Source organism: Lolium rigidum, chromosome 1 (genome assembly GCF_022539505.1).
Source record: "Lolium rigidum isolate FL_2022 chromosome 1, APGP_CSIRO_Lrig_0.1, whole genome shotgun sequence".
NCBI classification, from domain to species: domain Eukaryota; kingdom Viridiplantae; phylum Streptophyta; class Magnoliopsida; order Poales; family Poaceae; genus Lolium; species Lolium rigidum.
Genome location: NC_061508.1, coordinates 19,102,976 through 19,122,794, shown reverse-complemented (window position 1 = coordinate 19,122,794; position 19,819 = coordinate 19,102,976). Strand labels below are relative to the sequence as shown.

The following is a 19,819-nucleotide window of genomic DNA, read 5'->3' as shown; positions in this document are numbered from 1 at the left end:
CCGTCCTAAGTAGGAGTAGTTGAAATTATGCAAGAGAGCTAGCAGTCCCAGAGTTTCTACAGTGCAGACATGACGGACAGGAAACCACATCTGTACAGGCCAAAAATTACAGTGAGCAGTGGAATCCCATTTTCTGAAACAACACACTTGTACAGGCCAAAAGTTACATTGGGGGAGTGAATTCCAAGTAAAATGTGATGTATTTTCTCTTTATTTGTCCTTTTCTACTGAATGAGTAGATGATCCAAGCAAGCAGAACGATGATGTGTGGCCACTTTTTGTGAGCTTTGATTGGCAGATGATGACATGCTACGAACTAGGAAGGGCCAAACACTTCATATTTGCAGACTGGGCATGTCTGTTTCACAAAAGTAAAATGACATGTGAGTAATTGAGGTGGACAAATCACCATTTATCTGAAGTTTAGTCTCAAATCAACAAGTTAAATGTTCATAATTTATTTACCTTGTCGATCTTGAGCCACCTAGTAATGCAACCAGCGTGGTAACTGTGCTTGCAGGGCAAGGTTATGAGGCTCTCCCGGTTTCTGAAAGATGATAGGCACACAGAACAACAACTGCATCCATTTGTTGAAAAACAAAAAGAAATTCATCAGTGACATTGACAGAGATTTACATTCAAAATGTCAATTACCAGCAATAATCTAGACTAGTTATCATCACCGAAAATTTCATATTTGATTTGAGAAGGTTGCAGACTCACTCATCATGGTTTGTCTTCCTTGAGAAGAATCCTGATCCTGATTTGTACTTCCATGGCACCAAATATCGCATGAGTTCGTCAGATAAACCTCTGCTCTCATTTCCTACTGATTCCACAAGTTCCTGCCTTTGCTATAGATTGCAGAGAAAAGGGACAGGAATCAGCAAGAATGTTTTCCAATGAAGCAACCGTAACACTACCAAAAATCTCTCGTTCCAAACGGGGCCTTTAACAGGTACCCGAAAAGAACTGTGGAACATTCATATACCACAAACCTCGTAGGTCATGTTGTCTGGATCAACATCATCATTGTCACTGTCATCATCTTGCCTAGCAGCCTGCAAACCAATATCGGAAATTTTAGTTTGATGCAAGTAGCAAATAGTTAGTTCAACGAAATTATAGACTCTGTATAATAATCACCTCTTCTTCATCATCACCATTATCGTCATCATCGGTGTCAGATGGGGAAGGCACACAGCTTATATCTGAATTTAAGCCAAACACCAACCGAAAACGCATATTTGTCAGCTGATTCAACACCATGTACTATTGCCGAACTAGATCATAAACATGCATTGCATACCGTCCTGTTCGTCAACATCCGGAGGCGTTCCGATCGTAAGATCTCCCATCTCCTGCAGCTGCCTAGCGTATTCAAAGTCGGCCGCGATCTGTTCATCTGAAGTTCTTGAGGTCTCTCCTGACCTTGAACCCCTGCTAGTGCTGCTCTCTTCATGACAATGATGTGAGCACTCAGATGCACCAGGTGTCCTTGCACCCATGATCGATTGATACAGGTTCTCCTATTAAAAAGCAGAAGAGGAAAAATGAAAAGAAGGGCTCTAAATCACCAAAGGAAAATTCAAAGTTTACAGACGTTAATATGAAGCATCATATTAACTTTTCGAAGAAAATATCAAACATCATATATGTTACCTGGCCTTGAAGAACATCACCGATCACAAACTCGAGGAAGCTATCATTGTTTGCTTCATCGCCGGCGGTGCTGTAGTGCACGGTGATCCTCCGGAAGGCGCCAGGCGGACCCATGGTGGCCATTGCCTCCGTGACCGCGTGAGGCAAGAACCACCAATTACCTACAGGCTACAGAAATACCGCCACCAATGGTTAATTAGCATCAAGAGAGTTTCTTCTAAAGATGTAGATGCTATTATGCTAAACCTGATTAACATAGAAAATCAATAACCAAAGAAAAATCACATATCTCTTGCTCTCTCTCTCTCTCTCTCTCTCTCTCTCTCTCAAGCAAACACCACAGATTTTTACGAAGAGGAAAAAGGACGGAAATTCAGTGAGACAGAATAGCAGAGTCGAAAACAGAGGGAGGCAACAGAGAAGGAACAAGAACAGGATTGATCGGAAGAAGAAACAAGAACAAGGAGATGGATTCCTTACTTTCTTTGCCTCTTCTTTTCTTCTCCTAGCTGAACTCTCACCTTCTCAAGGTTAGATGGATGGTTTGTTAATGAGAGAGTGGGTGGTGGTTAGCTCCAAATCGAAGTATTTATATGCGTGGGTCGCCTTCTCTGTCTCGGTTCGCCATCGCCGTAGATTATGATTATCCCGTTTGATGCATTCTTTGTACTTACACTGACTATTCCATGTACTCTGCTTGTAATAATTATTTATGTCTGTATGCATCGCCTATATTCAAGGTCCGGAAGATAATTTCTTCCTTTTGGAGAAAAAAAGGAAAACAAAATCAGATTAATTCGACACATACAAGATTGCTTTGTTTGTTGTTAGATGTAATAATTGTAATTAAACTTATGCTAGTTCCAGTTGTGAACAGCTGCATGATCAAACTGGCTTGGTCTGACCTCACCTTGACGCCCCTGTGGTTGCATCAGCATCAGAAAGAAAGTCGCTGTTCGTTGCATCGCCGGCGTCGACTTACAAGTCTTCGACTGTAATGATCGTCAGCCACCACATGTCTTCTTGGTGGCTTAGTTACTTGTTTAATCTAATTGCAGTCGTGTCTCTTGTGGTGATCTATCACAGTCATCACATGGAGCTAGATTCAGAGTTCAGACAGGGATTTTATGCTCATAGGATCATCAGAAAACCGGCATCATCCTCATCTGACAGCATGTGCTACCTTGTTAAAAAAGGGGCGACACCTTAACATATGTTCCCCGATTCAGTGATTATTTTCAGGCACACAATTTTTGCTATTCAATACTGATCTGGAACTGGTGCGTATAAGTGTAGGAATCTTGACAGGTTCCAATCCAGCCAGACACTGACTGTATCATTACACGCACGATTAGGTAGCAATCCTTTTCATGGTCCCTCTCTCACCCAATTAGCAGTGATCTTAGGCGGTTAAGATCACCGACCACGCTACCGATCTCGACATCCTGGTGATCACGACGTCAACCAAATCTTTCTGGCCGTCACATGCAGACAAATCTCCAACCAGTGTTGATCTCAGTGTCCACATGAGAAGATTGGATGCCAAGAAAAGGCCAAAGACTTGGTTCAGAGGTCAACCATTAAGTAAAGGTAGGAGGATGTCAAGCTGATTCATCCTTGTTGTTCCTAATTCAAGTTGAGAGAAACAAGCTCTATGAAATCATGGATAACAGCTGATGTATATAGCCGAGTATTATATAGGCAGTAATAATTAAAATAAATTATATGGTGAGTGTCATTCTCTAACAATATATGGTTCTTCTTAGTCTTCCCCTAATCTCCATCTAGATCTCCTTAACTCTGTATCAATAGAGTCTATCTAGAGCTGGTTTTGGCTTAAATAGCACGTAAATAAATTTCAGGACATGAGATGGCAACTTTTCTGTTTGATGTATGGCTCAAATTTTCCATATATTATTTCATATCCACCACTACCTCCCTCTTATCCAGTTTGGTTTCTAGATATAATATCCACAGAAACACATCACACATGCACCAAGCTGGCAGCTCTTCAGTGGTCGTTGAGAACACCTCTCATCAGCCATTTTAGTTAATTATCACCTCTATCCCTTATTATCAGCCATTTTAGTTAATTAAACGCCATCTCAAAAGAAAATGACATGAAATAAATACCAGTTCACAATCATACTGTGAATTGGTACAACACAGAATCAGAGACCAAAAGTAAAAGTTCAGAATGGTGATTATTTTTTTCCGAGGATCTCCAGTGACACAAGCAAAGTTTTCCCACTGAAGTAGGGAAATACGTACGCTCGTCAGCGCTTGCGAGTGCAGCAAGTCACATCGAGCGTTTTATGCTTCAGTAAGTTGTGAAAAGGACTTGAATGGAATTGCTCTTCCCGGTCATTTTCGATGTCCGGAAGTGATGTACACTGCACATAAAAAAAAGGTTATTACTCGTGCTGTATTTGTTTTCTCTAGCACCAAACTGAAGGACCACGAATATTATAATAATGAACAGGAACATATACAGGCCGATCAGATCACAGGGACAAATGCCATTTAGCTCAACGCAACGCAGAAATGATGGAATTTGGCCTTAGACCTTAGCCTATGTCTCACTATAAACTCTGAAATTTTGTTGACCCATGTGAAAATGGCAAGGGGTGGGACTAACCCACATTGCTAGTTGAGAGAGAGTTGAAGTGGTATATAAGGTAAGATGTTCTAGTGCTTGTGAGTGAGAAGAGAGAGAGAGAGCCATCGCGCACTCCTCCTGTCACGCCCCGAGACCGGGCCTGGACGAGACAACTGCTGCGCGCCTATAAACCGAGAGGTTTATACTCACGCAAGGCTAAAAATGCAGGCGTAAACCAGCACAGTGGACTCGAGAAACTCAAATAGTCCAAATTATATATTTATTTTACATTTACACTAGATTTACAACTAGATTCTCTAGCTTTCTATATTCTAACTCTCACTCTCTCGTTCTGAGCTTTGGAGCAATGACAGCTATTTATAGTATGAGGCAGCGTCGGTTCGGCCAAAATATCTGGCCGCATGCCGACTTGACTCAAACATCTAGGTGCCGGCGTGTCGATAATTCATAGGCTTCTACCATGCACAGCTCCACGCAAGCAAACCACGCTGACTCAGCCAAAAGCAGGCGGCCACGCAATCCATATATACATGCATGTATCCTTACATAGCCTATAAGAACTCCTCTACGTGCTCATGAATCACAGCCAAGTACTCTTAGCTCATGCAAATAGAAAGCTACTACTATCGATGGTCCATGCACTAGTTCGACTGATGCACTAGTACTACTCTAGGTGAGATTACCACTTTGATTAACTCATTTTTTTCCTTCAAGAAAGTATTAACATGCAATTTAAACACTAAAGATTAGCACATATCAAAATAAGTGAAAGCAAATTAGCATTTAACCCTAATTGATTAATAACTCGAAAAACCGGGTTATCACATCCTCCCCACCTTATAAGAATTTCGTCCTCGAAATTCAAAACTAAAACTTCCTATACTAATAGTTTCTCATTTATTGCCAATCATAAAAACATGAACTAAACTATGCTCAAGAAATGATGACAGAGAATATAAGTAACCATTTTGGGGCAGTCATGCAATGAACACAAAACTAAACTAAGTTCACAACAGGAATCGTGCAAGTATTATTTTTCCTACACCAAACCACTATGTTTATGACAAAACTAGTTTGTCCAAAACAATTTTGAACTCAAACAACATGCATCAATTTTCATTTACTTGCAAGAAAATATTTCTACCGATGACTAGTCGCAAAATCTACGATCTACCCGTTTTCCCTGCGTCCTAAAACCTAGAGCTCTGATACCACTTTAACTGTCACGCCCCGAGACCGGGCCTGGACGAGACAGCCGCCGCGCGCCTATAAACCGAGAGGCTTATACTCGCGCAAGGCTAAAAATGCAGGCGTAAACCAGCACAGTGGATCTCGAGAAACTCAAATACTCCAACATCGCCGCTACTGCTATGGCGGCTAACGCTGGATGGTATGTGTTTCTGTCCTCCTCGTTTCAGTTCTTGCTAGAGTTTCTAGTACTACTGTTTGGAGTAGATGCGATAGGTTTATCTTATCTAGATGATATATGTTCATCTACTTCATCTGCATGATTAGTTTATCTGCTATTTCTGTAGTCATGATTTGTCAAGTATTAGTTCGGATTAATTCATATGATAATTAATGTAAACGTAAATACATAATGTTGCCAGCCGTGGTCACCTTCAATAAAAATATGCATACGCAGTTTATGTACGACATGTCAGAGCGCGACACTCCTCTTCCAGGTGGAAAACGCTCGCGTCGCCCCCATGGGAGCAGCGCCGAAACCCTAGCCGCCCCACCCCTCATTTTCCGCATCTTCTCGCTGCCGGAGGAAGTTGGCGGGAAAAGCCCCTCCTAGTGGTGGTGGGTTCTTATGTCCGAGCGTGACTGGCGGCGGCGGGGACCTCCTCCTCCTCGTGTGGTGAGTTCTCTAGCCGGAGCTTCGCATTGGTCCTAGGCGTGCGGCTTGTCCGATGAAGATGGACGCCGGGGCGGCAGTCCCGGAATTTTTGGCTACCTTGATGATCGTTGTGGCCGCAAAGGCGACACGATGCCTGGTTCGGGGGATTCGGTACAGCTCAACCCCTCATCTCCGCGTGTTGCGGGTGGTGGTGGTGATGTGCGCTCAGATCTCCGGTCTACTGTTGGAAGCCGGTGGGCGGTAGCGTGGGGGCGTGCCGATCTGCCTAATAAAGGAGGCAGTCCTTGGGTTTTTTGTCGCGTTAAGATGGTGTTATGCTCGATGCTGACCCTTATTGATCTAGCCAGTGACCAGTTCTGGAAGACTCCACCGACGATCTCCATTGGACGCATGATGCTTGTAGATTGCTGGATCCGATAGGATTCGGTCACGTGCACCCATATTTCTGGCCGTGCGGCTTCAGAAGGGAGTGGCGTGAAGCTTCGCTATTTGTTGCCATCATCGGACATGTCGGTTTTCGATTTCCATGGAGAAAGCAGCGATGGAGAATGTTATAGCGGCTAAGGTCCGAGGTCTAGTAAGCATATTGAGTCTTCGTGACACATAGGAGTTCACTTTATGTTTCTTGATTTGCAGCAGCGACATCGGCAAGCGAGGATGGCAACATAGAAGGAGTAAATAGTGGTATTTTTTCAGGCTGAAAATTCAAAGTTTGTGGTTGTAGGTGGCAATGACTTTGTTGAATACATTGTTTTGAGAGGTTGGACTTATCGTAGTATGGGAATGCAAGGGCTGTCCTTAATTAGTTGTGACTAGCAATAGCCCTATTGAGGATATTATTTTAAGAACGTGGACTCTGGGTGTTGTTTTGGTAGTGGTATGTGTTGCAGCTACGAGATTTTGATCACCGTAGCATGATATTTTTATTTTTCCTTATTTTGTACTAAGATTATGTGCTTCCTTAATATTTTTAGGACATTTTACATGCATATTTAAACAAATCACAGACGAGTGAGTATATTTCCTCGAAATTTCTTGTCAGGGCATCTCCAACGGGGCGACACATTTAATTGTCTGCGAGCGTCCGTTTCCGTCGCCCGCGGACGCGAAAATAATCGATTTTGTCCACGCGTCCGTTTCCGTCTGGGGTGGCTCCAGCGGGGCGCGCATTTTTTTCTACTTGTTTTTTTTTTTCATTTAAACAAAGTTCCAAACATTACATATTCAAATATGGTTTTACACAAACTAATACATAATTGGTAACATGGTTTACGCAAACTAATATATAGTTTGAACCATGGTTGACACAAATAAAAATATTGTAAAAAAGGAAAACCAATAGTGTTGGTTTTGTATGTTCGCTGCCAAGAAAGAACACTCTCAGGCACTTCCAGTCATCCAAACTGAAAAATCCAGCAGGTGACGGTACCCCTGTTGGTTCTTTCGAGGAAGAACAACCAGAAACCTTCACTACTGGCTTCAACTGGCCTGTAGCCATATTCGCTGCAAAGAAAGAACACTCTAAGTTTTAACTATCGGTGTCCGAGCCGGTTTCGCCGGTGTGGTAGTGTGGTGACCCAGCGTACCACTGCATGGTGTAGTACACAAGTCGTTGACATAACACAAGTGAAACACCGTTCCACTCATATTACATCTCTCAGAGTGGTACAACAGAAACATATGCGAGTCCAAGGTATGTCTATAGAAGTACACACGAACTGTTTACATAAGATCAACACAACCTCCTACTTTACAGTGAGGTAAAACTTCAAATAAAGCTCCAGAAGAACGACTCGTAGTCTATCTTATTGCTAACTCAAGATTATGAGCTACTTGGCTTGCTATAGAATTCTAGCTACTTAGGTGCTAGGATTAGGGAAAGGTTCCCTTCTATTACTAGTCTAGGTTTCCCTTATAGCTGATGCAGAAGTTGACTCCATAGACTTCTTTGATTGGATTCTTCATCTTGTTGCAGTTGACTCCTTTGTCTTCGAGTTCCACGGTAGTTTCTCTTTCGGTTCCTTGATCTAAGAAGGGGGTTCAAATGGGATAGAATGAGTACGAGCGTACTCAGCAAGTTCATATTAGGAAATATGTGTATCATGCACTAGCTACAGCCATAGACCAGAAAGTCATAGGCCAATGCAAGTTTTCATAAACATTTCTTCAAAAGGTTTATTTTATTCTGAAAACTATGCCCGTCAGTCTTCACAGGTTGACTAGAACTTCATGGAGTTCCTTTCCTGCCGCGTTCGCAGTTCCCTTCCCGGAACAGGGAGTGACAGCCACAATTTGATACACTCTGCAGAGGTGCGTTACTTTTCCCATAAGAGAACTTAACCTTGTTGCCAACCGAGTAGCTGGCTCGTCCACACTTCCTTGGTGTGAGGTCAGGTATAAGATCCAAGCCAATCACTGCCTTCTCCGCGACCTCGCAGACCCACCCTTTTGTAAGTCTGTCCTCTCCTATATCTATGGGTAGACCGACCCAGGCCTTTGTTCTCACCTTTACCAATAAGGTAGACCGTTCCGAACAATTAATATGCCCTGTCCTATACACCATAGATAGACCGATCCGGACAACCCTTACAATCCTTCATAGACCAATAATAAGTCTACCCTCTCCCGTATCTAATGGTAGACCGTGCGGGACCACATGTCCCCACCTTTACCAAAGATAGACCGATCCGGGCAACCCTTATCACCAGTCCGTTGGCATGCGAGAGGGAAAAGATACAGCTGACTTCCCCAGAGCCATTATAGATCTTATGGTTAACGCGATATGTACGGCGCTAGAATCACTGGACGGCATTGGTACTTAATCCTAGATGAGTAGTACCCTTGCAATGGAACCTCCACCATAAACACATACCATGGTTCCATTGCCCACCACATAGTCATATTCATAATTGTAAAATAATACTTTGCTTTTCAATGCATGAGTGATAAGTATAGTACTTTGCATATAGTTTGATAAAAATAATCAAATGACATGAGCAAGCGATGAACTTGCCTTTCTTGACTGCAAGATTATGCAGGCAAAAGCTTCGATACGTGAGAACTCCAAATTCTGAAATACCATCATTGTCCGGTAAGGACAATGTTTAAAGAACTGGCAAAGATGCTATAATGCATAGTATGAGATGCAATCGTCCCGAGCGTAACCTAACCTTAATGATTTAGGATGTATGAGTTGTAAAGATTTCTTTAGGGTTGGTTGCACTTTTAGAATGGTTCTCAAACAAGGTTCTTATTAGGGTTTGGTTATATTAGCATCATAACCAAGTGATATAAGACATCATAACAATCATACACATAAAGATTAGTGGTGGAATAATATGTAAAGAACAATTGTCAATTTTAAATTCTACAGAACATGGTTGATGATTACTTATACTATACTTCAAAAGAATAACTTTTGAAGAACATGTTGTTTAAGAAATAATAAGTATTTCAAATAAGAACTATGACTTCTATGGTTTGATTGACATTTGTACTTCAAACGAATAACTTTTGAAGAACATGTTAAAATAAGAATATGAACTACTATATATAGGTGCTATGGCTTTCTAGGGTTTACTATTGGATTCCTTTAGTTTCACTAATAGGAACTAGTTGGGTTCTTAAATAGAATTGGTTCTATATACAACAAGTATTGGTAAGGTTATTACTATGGTTTCCCATATACATCATATCAAAGAATGGTTGTTTAAGATGGTTCTATAAATTAGCTATTAGGGTTTACTATGGTTTCACAACTACTTAACTAAGTAATCTCTAATGGTTGCCCAGCTAAGTGGTTTATCATTTCCTAAGTAGGGTTGAGTTGGAATAGGAGCATGTGATGTGATTTGCTACACAAGGTTGGTATTAGGGTTTATCATCATGGTTTAACTAGGGTTTGATGGTTGAGGTTGATTCTAATGGTATGGTATATAAGAGTGGTGATCAATGGTACTGATTCAATTAACAAGTTAGGGTTTCTACCTAGGTGACATTAGTGGATCATATAGGTTTTAATTAAGAATAGGAACATGAAATGATAATCTCATGTGACTTGGTTTATGTTAATGGATCATAAGCATGCATTCATTGGTTTCTTACTAGGGTTCTATAGGTATAGATGAACCTCACATGATCACATGTGATAAGCAACTAGGGTTTTAGAGTTACTACTAAAGTGTAAATATCACATGGGTTAAATCCTTAGGGTTTTAGGTTTGCAACTACTATGGATGAACACATGAAATAATGAGATCAATGTCTTACTTAAATTAAACTTAGGGTTTCTAAATTATGGCACAACTCCTAAAATGATAATTGGTAATAGAGTTGTGGTTACTAATTACTTTGAGTCAAATTAATAATGGTTTAACATTTTATTAATCTCCACAAGATTTAATAATCAGGGTAATTCTTATTTAGGTTTAATTTAGAATCAGGGTTTAATAATTGTTATTAGGGTTTAAACTAATTAACTTGTTAACTAAAGATGTTTAAGTAAATAAGTTTTGATTTACCAAAATAATATTGGCTTATAATCTTTTCTTGAGGTTTTACTATTTAAAGAAAATAGTAAATGGTAATTTGCAAATTAGGGTTTATGAATTACCACTAATAATTAAGTAAATGTAAATATGATAAATAAAATTTATCTTAACATTTTACTTAGTTACTGAATAGTTAAAATTTAATTTTTAAAACTTCACTAATTATTGAATTCAAATTGTATTTTAAATAAGTGAAATGGCATAATTAATAAGGTTAAAAATAAGTGAATTTTTATTTTGACACACATTTTTGTTTTATATTTTATTTGGATAGAGTTTATTTTTGTGAGAATTTTGATATATTATTCATATTTTTCTGAGTTGAAATGGATTTTATATAATTTTGCAAAGTTTCAGTGATTTTAGTGGAATTTGAAATAAATAGGAAAACGATTGGTACTGTGGCTGTTCCTAGCTCTAGTCACTGACCTGTGGGGCCAAGGCCAGGTCAGCATGCCTCGTTGGCCTCTGACCGGGTCAACATGGCTAAGGGCCCTACTGCCACCTCACCTCACCGGAGAAGACGCCGGCGATGCTCCGGTGAGCGACGGCAGGGACGTCAGAGACCCCTAGGGACTATAAAAACTAGTGGGCTCGACTCCTCTCACTATCCCGAGCAAAACGGTACCCTCATCAACACCCGATGGTCACCGGAGTTGCTCCGGTGAGCACATCTGCGGCGGCGCCGGCCGGTCGAATGATGAAATTGAGCTACAAATCACTAAATGGTGCAAATAATAGGTCTACAGATGCGTAAGGTTACCCTGATCTTGATGGTGTGGTCGGAGAGGTGGATTCTGGACGGAATCGAGCACGAACTCGCCGATACCGGTGAGGTTCTGCGGAAGGGATCGATCAAATTGGGCCGATTGAAGAAGCTTCTGCTCGATTCCCGGCTTGAGGATGACCAGCACGACCAGGCGCTCATCCTCGACCAAACGGCGGATGCTGAGGTGGCTTCTAGCGCCGGTTTCTTGATCGACTCCGGCGAGGTACTGTTGAGGATGGCGAGGGACTGGATGGGATGGAGAGGGAATGGATGGGCTTCGAGGAACAGGGGTTCTAGGGCGCTTCTACTGCCAACTTTATAGGGCAAGGCGAGGTCGGAATCGGAATTCCACCGGCGGCAACGGCCGTGATAGTTTGACAGCAACCGATGAGCAGGGGCGTGAATCTTAGCGCGATTGGGATAGGCTCGGACGCGAGAACGATTGAGCGGGGTTCTGAGACTACTGACAACGTCCGGGATTGATCTTATCGTCGGCGAGGGACGTGGCCACCGTGCTCGTCGGCGTGTCGTCTGCGAGGAGGAAGACGAAGCTTCTTTTCTTCCTCGCCGAAACGGTACGAGAACGTGGGTCGTTTTGTTGGTGGGCTGGGCTTCGACTTGGGCTGCTGTGTGGGCTGTTGCTGGGCTAGCAGGTGAGCTGACCACGGGCTGCATGGTCCAGGTAAGCCAGGTGAGCTTTCCCTCCATTTCTTTTTCAAATTTTTGTTTTCTGTTTTTATTTTCTATTTGAATTCAGATCTGGTTTCTATTTTGTTTTGTAGGTTCAAAACTATTTTAATATCAATATCATTTCATGATAATACTTACTGCACAATTCTTTTGTTTTAAATAACTATAGAATTTTAATTAAAGTGACACTTAGTGAGGTTTAATTAACAAAGAAATAGGTTTAGCTTTTTATCTCACTTTCTTTTTAATTTAGGAACCAGATCCATTTATATGGTTTGAAATTTTTATAGTTGGTGCATAATGAACACATAATTAGGTTGAGCTAGTACTTAGTAATATGGATTGTTCACATATAACTCTCCTTATGGCTAGAGTTTAAATTAAATGGTGTTGAGAATAAGATGAATCATGATTTTATGTGGAGAATTACTTCTAAGGGTTTATGAAGAGTGGTGATATAACCTCTATAATCATCAATCAAGCTTTGACTTAAATTATTTAGGATGAATCCTATAATCCTCATAGTTAATTCAATTGCTCTTGTGGTGATTCTATTTTATAAAAACACTATTTCATTTGGTTCCCAAAGCAAGTACTCGGAAAGCCAAATAGAATTGGATATTGGTTTTACTCTTCTCACCAAATGGCATTTAGTCCTAAGTATAGATGGCTTGGTTTAAATTTATGATCCATAATATACAAGTGGGGACATAATATTTTATGTAGGGTGGATCCTACATGAAAAGGTTTATGGTTTTGGGAATACTTCACTAATTGAAGTATCCAATAGGCATGAGGATTGGTTTGGGATTAACTACTAGTGATATACTTATTATTTCATGTGAAGAATGAGATCTATTGATCATATATAGAGGTTTAACTTAGCATCTCAATTTATAAGGTAAGATCATGCATTAGACATGATCCACTTATTCCTCACTAATTTCTCTTCTTTAATACTTCTCTCAACACACTCACTTAGATTCTTAGGGTTTATGATCATCACCCAATTTGTAATGATCCAAGTATTGGCCTCATAATAATTCATTAGTAAATCATGGTTCTCTCTCCAAGATCAAGTATAAGTCCATATACTTGGAGTATACCTCTTTAGGTTGAGCTCTTCTGAATAGGTAGGGTTCTCTAGAGTTTATGATCATTACCAAGGTGTAATGATCACAACACTTGCCTCTCTATAATTACTAGAAGAATAGGTTCTTGCTTACCATCAAGTGTGATCTAAGTCAAGTAGGGTTTAATACTTGACTTGTACTCCTTATAGCATTGATTAGTATTAATGGTCTACCTCACATAGATAGATTGAATATCAAACTAGGTTCTACCCAATGGATAGTATAAGCATATGAATGATTCTTACCTTACTCTAGGTTTAATGATATGAGTTGGAAAACAAGGTTGAAATGGTCAAGGGTTAATGAGAAATGAATATGAATGTCCTTGGCTTGGGTTCAAGCATTGTAGTGGAAAAGATATACCATGTGACTCATGGTAGGAACATTTATTTAGTAGAAGACATGGATAAGATAAGTAAATAATAGTTTCTTAATTAATTGTGTTCTTTGATTTATGATTGAATAATTATTCATGTATTGTTGTAAGGAATGGCATGTTGAGATCCTTTATAAGATCTTGTAGTTGATCCTTACTTAAGGTGTTGTTTGTTGTAAAACTAATTCATTTGATCTAGTCCATAGATCAAATCATCTCTACCCAAAACAAGGTTTTAGCAAAGATCACAGTGAAGTTTATAGCGCTTGACTTGATGATCTACTTCAATTCCAGCAAGTCAAGTGAAACTTCAGTGACTGTGGTAAGTTTTATTTGAAAGCGCGAAAATTCCCCGGATTTTCTATGCATGAATGCAATGCACACTTTGGTGTTCTCTCATTTTATTGCCTCTAAACCTGGGATATTACAGGTAGTGCCTGCGGTAGGCTGTATCGTCGAATACCTTGACAATCATCTCGTCGTCCCCCTCGTAGAGGAAGGTGAGCTGGCAGCCAGGCTCGAGCGCGAGGTCATGGGCGAACTTGTCTCATCCGTGTGCAGGTACATCTTGCACTGCCCGTCGAACAAGATCTCGACAGTCCACCGGCAGAAGTTGCAACTAGCCTCCTGTAGCTCCAAGTGCGCCGGCTCGACGCTATCGACGAACTCGGCGAACTTGTCCGGGAGCCGCTTGATGTCGAGTGGGTCGTCGTCGATGCGGAGGAGAAACTCAAAGCAGCGGTCCTCCTGCGAAGACGAGGAGGGCACAGGCGACGGCGACCGTAGCTGCTCCACCACGACGGCCCCTGCCCCTGCCCCGGGGGCGCCCAGGCCCGCGGCCTCGACCGCCTCGCCGGCCACCAGGACCCGCCATGGACTTCCTCGTGGGATTGGGTATGTTGCAGGAAGAGCTAGAGGGCGCTACGGTGGATCTTGTGGCGGTTAGGATTTGTGTGGAGGAGTGGATGAGAAAGAAGAGTGTGCGCCCTCTTTATATAGGCCGGAGGCAGGCAACGGCCGCGGGACGCGTAGTGTCGCCATTACTGCGTTGGCGGAGGTGGGCAGCGGCCGCTCGGCAGGCGAGACATCGCCATTAATGTGGCGTAGACTGACAAAATAACGCCTTGGCGCCAGGCGCTGGTGCGCTTCAGAAGACGCATCGACGCAGGACGAAATATCCGCCGGACACGAGCAGACACTTATCCGCGCAGCGTCCGTAGAGACGCACATTTAAGTCAGATTTGCGTTCGGTAACTTTGCATTGCGCTGCTAGAGGTGGTACCTGACTTATTTTTGGGCCCGGCGGACGCGCATCGTCCCGTTGCCCTCGTAGCGCGGCCGCGGCGGTTGATCGCGAAGTAGCGTTTTGGAGCGTGCCGGCCGGCGCATCCTTCGTCCTCCCGCCCCGCCCGCGGCTTCTTCCCCGCGACGCCGGTCGCCGAAACCACCGTTGCGGCGTTGCCTCTGTTCCATCCTCCCTCCCGGCCTCCGTCCACTCCGTCACGGTGCCTCACGTCCCGGAGGTTCACCGGTAGCGCATTCCCGCAACTCCGAGCTCTCCCGCCGCTCCGCTCGCTTCGATTCTTCCTCTCCCTCCCTCCCTTGCTTCAGCTCCCGCTGCTGTACCGCACCTCCGCGCCGCGCCCACCAAGCTCGACACCACAACCGACCTCGTCATCCTGCCCAATGGGCGTCCTCAAGGTTCTCGATGAAATGCCAGGGCAGGGATCCTTATCGTCGTCACGCACAGGACTGTTCTCTCTGCGACTCTGCCTACCACGCGCGCCAAGGGGGATCTCAAGGGTGCGCAGAAGCTATTCGATGGTATGATTGCAAGAGGGCGTAGGCCACAAGTTACGGCGCACATGGTTGGCATCGATGGATAACTGTGGCCAGATGATGATTATGGGGTGCATCATCCGATCGGTATAATGTTAGCGTTAGATATTCAGCGGTGATCGAGGCTTGCTGCAAGGAAAGAGGCGAAATCTGTGGAGGCATGTGAATCCATGCTCGAGATCGATGCCGCGCGCGGGCAGGGTGCAATCCAAACACGCCATTTGGGTGATAATGTAGCTGATGTGCTGTGTCAGGACTGAGGGTCAGATCAAATGGAGATTGATGGTGTGAAGATGATCGTGCCACCACCAGATAGCGCAATCACAAGCGCTTTGACGAAGGGGCTGCAGTCTTGAGGGAGATGGTGATCCTCAGGTAGGTTTCTTTACCAGATAGCCTTTCTGACCCAGTATATGATGTTGTCAGCAAGATTTTGAGACCGCGGCTTTTTTTGCGGACCGGATTCTTGGGGAATCTTTGTCAGCTACTTGGTAAAGTGTTCAATACAAGTGATATTTGGAACACGCATCTGAATTTAGTGATACACACACAACCGTGAGTTCTGTAGACTGCTGCTAAAACTTTTTATTTTATTTTGAGTATTTTTCTCAAGGAACTTGATGGCATATGTCTTCCACTGAAACTAACACCCATTGCTGCTAAAATTGTTTTGTTAAGCAATTATTACTAAGGTTGTCATTATGAATCGAACTTTGAACATATAATACAAAAACCCCAATTTCTCATCGTGTTCCTTGACACTTTCCAATATCTACAGCCATACATCAAGAGATTGGTCAGTGGTATACCGGGCATCCCTCCACAACTATACCCTTGGCAGTGGGGCAAGAAGCCAGGGGACATCCATCCAAGTCATTGCCCCACCATTTCAAGCTGATGTTCTCCAAGCCTAGACATAAGTAAATTAAAACGGCCATGAATGCCAACCCAGCATCTAGTGCAGCTGAAAGCAGATAATTGTGTCGCTCCCACCAGTCACGTCGGTATTTATAGACCACATAACCTGACAAAAACCCAACAAGTATCCATGCGCTGTAGTTAACCGCAGTGGCGGGTGGCATCTGGTTGGTGGCAGCGATCATCACGGGCATGTTGATGAGTAGGATCCACTTCTGGCCTGGGAACGCCTTGTGCGCAAGCCAGACAAGGAGTGGGGCAATAGCTCCCCCTAAGAAGAACCAGTTCACGGCTGAGTAAGTTCCTAAGTCCCCGAATATTCTGCGCGGGCCAATGAGACCCCATATGACCGATGCATCATAGAAGACATGATCAGCAGGACAGGTCCAGGGGCTGTCCGCTGAGAGGAGCTCAATGTTGCAGATGTTGGGGATTGTGTCCATCAGCCACCATGCTGTTCCAAGGTACACAAATGCCGCAATCAAAGTTCCAACCACCTGCCATGTTCGAATAATTTCCTTCATGACACACACAATAGAACAGACCTTTTGGAGTAGAAATGGCAGATAAATTACACGAATAATAAAGCTTGCCTGAGCCATAAACATGATCCTTGGCGGAATCTTCATGTAGTGCCCCAACTTAAAATCTTGCAGAAACTCCAGAGCCTGTTTCATGCTGATAAAGCCATATACCTTGAAGCACATATTCGCAACAGGCCGTCCAGGGTACAAGTACCCGATGATGTACTCAGTAATGATGTTCAGTCCAGGAGTCTGAATCCAGGGAAATTTGTGAATTGCAGAACTGGTGCTCTAGAGCTGTGTGGTGTGATATGAAAGTTCGTAGAATCCGTACCTGGTTTGTCGTTGCTGTGATAATTCCAATTGGGAGGGTAAAGAAAAAGGCAATGGCACATGCCAGCAATACACCCCACCAGGGCAACTGGAGTTTCTCAATGTAGTATTCACAAGCAAAGACGGTGATGACAATGTTAGCAATAAGGATGCAGATGAACCACCACTCAGGGACCTGCTTATATCTCCTCATAAGTTTTGTGTGTATATCCACCCGTTTCTCTTGAAAAGCTGATTTGCTTAACTTCAAAATTTCACTGGACACAAGCATCACAGTTATTAGCTACTGCAACTAAGCCCTTGCACTACGGACTGACAAACTTTTGACAGAAGTTACCTTCCGTGGAAGAGGAGAACATGAACGATTGTTGCCGTCAGGGCTGCGAAACCGACACCATACGTGACAGCGAAGACAGTGCTAAGGTATAGTGGACCATTTTTCTCATAGGCCTCTATGTCAAAATGAAAATGGGAGTCGACAATGGCTGAGATGTTGTACTTCTGCCCAGTTGATGTGAAGAGACCAGAAGAAAAGATGGGGAAGGTCTGTGCCTTATAGAAATTAAACCAGTAGGCAATAGGTGTGATTATGTACATGACGATGAAGAAGCCTGAAGCGACGTTTGCAGTGGCAAACCACGGGCTGGCAAGAGGGCTCCCAAGATAGCTGGAGATAGAAGCCCAGTCAAGACCAATTGCGCCAATGCCAAGGCCATGGAGCCCTGAGCCGAGCTGCTGGGCAAACACAGAGTAGGGGAAGACCCAGCAGATCCACGAGAGGGAGGTGAGCATCTGGAACAGGTAACCTGGGAAGATATAGTATATGAAGCTACAGGTGAAGGCCACCATGAAGAACTGGTTGCGCGTGAACCCGCCTTTTCTGCGCTCTTCCTTCTCATGAAGTGCCCTGATGAGCAAACACATTGTGAATGTGTTAGTTATTTTCAGGGAATATTATACATTTTCATTTTATCTTGTTTAACGTTGATTTGTTATTCCTCCCAAGGTTAATTTGACAGTAAATATTCTTTCTAATCTTGTCCTGCCTGTTATCTCCCTGCATTTTCTTGACATGACCACCGGCTATCTAGGAGATAGAGTTCTTCATTTCACTTTGTCCATGTGGATTTAATAAAAGGGAGACATGAGGGTAAGACCCAGTTGGTACAGCAAAGATGCTAGACTTGGCAAATAAAGATGACCTACCACAAACTCTCAGAGGCCAGATGCTGGAAGCTTTTCATATTCATCTTTGTCAATTTAAGAAGTTTAATCCTTCATTAGAGTTCTTTTTTTCAGACCGGAGTTCCAAAATGTTCCTTGGAATCTTTCAAGAGTCCTAGCTGTTGCAATCATGTCATTTTCTTATAGGCGGCGGACCTGTCATGACCTTTGGCCTCTTTCATGCTAATAAGGGCCACCACGACGTGTGACAAGTGATGACCCACAGCAGGTTAGCTACTTCTTCCTATCAACAATAGCTTATTACAAGTTGCTGAAAATTCAAAACTCCTACTTGCAAAGCATACATTGGTTACACGCATCAAGAACTTTTTTTTGCTGGGCCATCACAAACATTGGGAAGGCACCAAAATTACATAGATCTTTTCAAGAAGAAAACCTATGTTTGAGTTGTACTTCTACAGTTCTAACGAGGAGTCGAAAATTACTAGAGTATCATAATCAACCAAAAACAAGCCAATCAAATGAAGCCATGTAATTGCTAGTTGAAAATGACAAGTTGTTCGTCTGATGTACCTGAAGAGGGAGACCTGGACGAGGTTGGACGGCCACCACATGGTGGCCGGCTCTACAAGATACCGCCGGAGTATGCCTGCCCAGCCAAAGCCGAGCACCTGGGTGGTGAGGACGACAAGGAGGGAGACGAAGAACGTGAGTTCCTTGCCATAGAACACGCGGACGGCGGTGACGACGTGTATGGCGTAGACGGTGCCGGCGCCAGCGTTGGCGAAGATGGTGATCAGCACGTGCTCCTTCACGTTGAATGGCCCCGGGTTGAGGGTGAACTCGTACGGCCTGCCGCGGAAGAAGGCGCGCTCGGGAAGCGCTGCCGCCATGAGGTGGCCGAGCGGCACGACCGCGATCTGGGCGGAGATGGCGGTGATGGTGAGCGGCTCCTTGCGGTACCAGAAGAACTGGTTGAGGAAGGAGAGCACGAAGCAGGACGCCGTGCCGAGGACCCACATCCGGAAGGTGAGCACGGGAGTGTCCGGGTCGTCGCCCACCGGCACCGTCAGAGCCACCTGCTCAATTGGCGAGTTCTCCTCCTCTTCGGGCTCCGGTGAGCTCCGTGAGGTTGACGGCGGTGGCGGCCGCACTGCAAGTGTTGGGAGGAGAGAACAATGGTCAGCAATAGCAGAGGTTGCATATAAGCAGAGGAGGATCAGTTCATGCTGTGGCGATGGCGGCGCTTACGGAGTGGGGAGGTGATCTCGTGGCCATGGCCGTGGTGTTCTTGGTGCTCTTGATCTTCTTCTTCCTCTTGGCCTTGGTGTTCGTGGCGGGAGGAGGACGCCATGG

General features: G+C 43.7%; 2 protein-coding genes across 2 annotated transcripts; both read right to left on the bottom strand.

Moving 5' to 3' along the window:
• Window positions 1–112: 112 nt before the first annotated feature.
• Window positions 113–2,215, bottom strand: LOC124685015 (E3 ubiquitin ligase BIG BROTHER-related-like). Its single transcript, XM_047219287.1, has 8 exons — window positions 2,143–2,215; window positions 1,663–1,830; window positions 1,310–1,529; window positions 1,147–1,211; window positions 999–1,061; window positions 724–854; window positions 466–577; window positions 113–358 (listed from the first exon to the last, which is right to left on the bottom strand). The coding sequence occupies exons 2-8, from the start codon at window positions 1,783–1,785 to the stop codon at window positions 317–319; spliced, it is 756 nt and encodes a 251-aa protein (XP_047075243.1). The 5' UTR covers window positions 1,786–1,830; window positions 2,143–2,215; the 3' UTR covers window positions 113–316.
• A 14,085-nt stretch (window positions 2,216–16,300) lies between these two features.
• On the bottom strand, window positions 16,301–19,533 carry LOC124668488 (oligopeptide transporter 7-like). The gene is made up of 5 exons (XM_047205620.1): window positions 19,037–19,533; window positions 17,616–18,185; window positions 17,280–17,535; window positions 17,015–17,197; window positions 16,301–16,918 (listed from the first exon to the last, which is right to left on the bottom strand). The coding sequence occupies exons 1-5, from the start codon at window positions 19,483–19,485 to the stop codon at window positions 16,301–16,303; spliced, it is 2,076 nt and encodes a 691-aa protein (XP_047061576.1). The 5' UTR covers window positions 19,486–19,533.
• Window positions 19,534–19,819: the final 286 nt, after the last annotated feature.

Bases quoted from the DNA above. Each gene is read 5' to 3' on its own strand.
- LOC124685015 (XM_047219287.1), bottom strand. From the start codon at position 1,785: ATGGCCACCATGGGTCCGCCTGGCGCCTTCCGGAGGATCACCGTGCAC. The intron at 1,062-1,146 runs GTGATTATTATA...ATTGGTTTGCAG, and splicing joins ATGGTGATGATGAAGAAGAG to GCTGCTAGGCAAGATGATGA. The intron at 855-998 runs GTTTGTGGTATA...TGCAATCTATAG, and splicing joins CAGACAACATGACCTACGAG to CAAAGGCAGGAACTTGTGGA.
- LOC124668488 (XM_047205620.1), bottom strand. From the start codon at position 19,485: ATGTGGGTCCTCGGCACGGCGTCCTGCTTCGTGCTCTCCTTCCTCAAC. The intron at 17,536-17,615 runs GTAACTTCTGTC...GCTTGTGTCCAG, and splicing joins GTTCTCCTCTTCCACGGAAG to TGAAATTTTGAAGTTAAGCA. The intron at 16,919-17,014 runs GCAAGCTTTATT...CGAACATGGCAG, and splicing joins GGATCATGTTTATGGCTCAG to GTGGTTGGAACTTTGATTGC.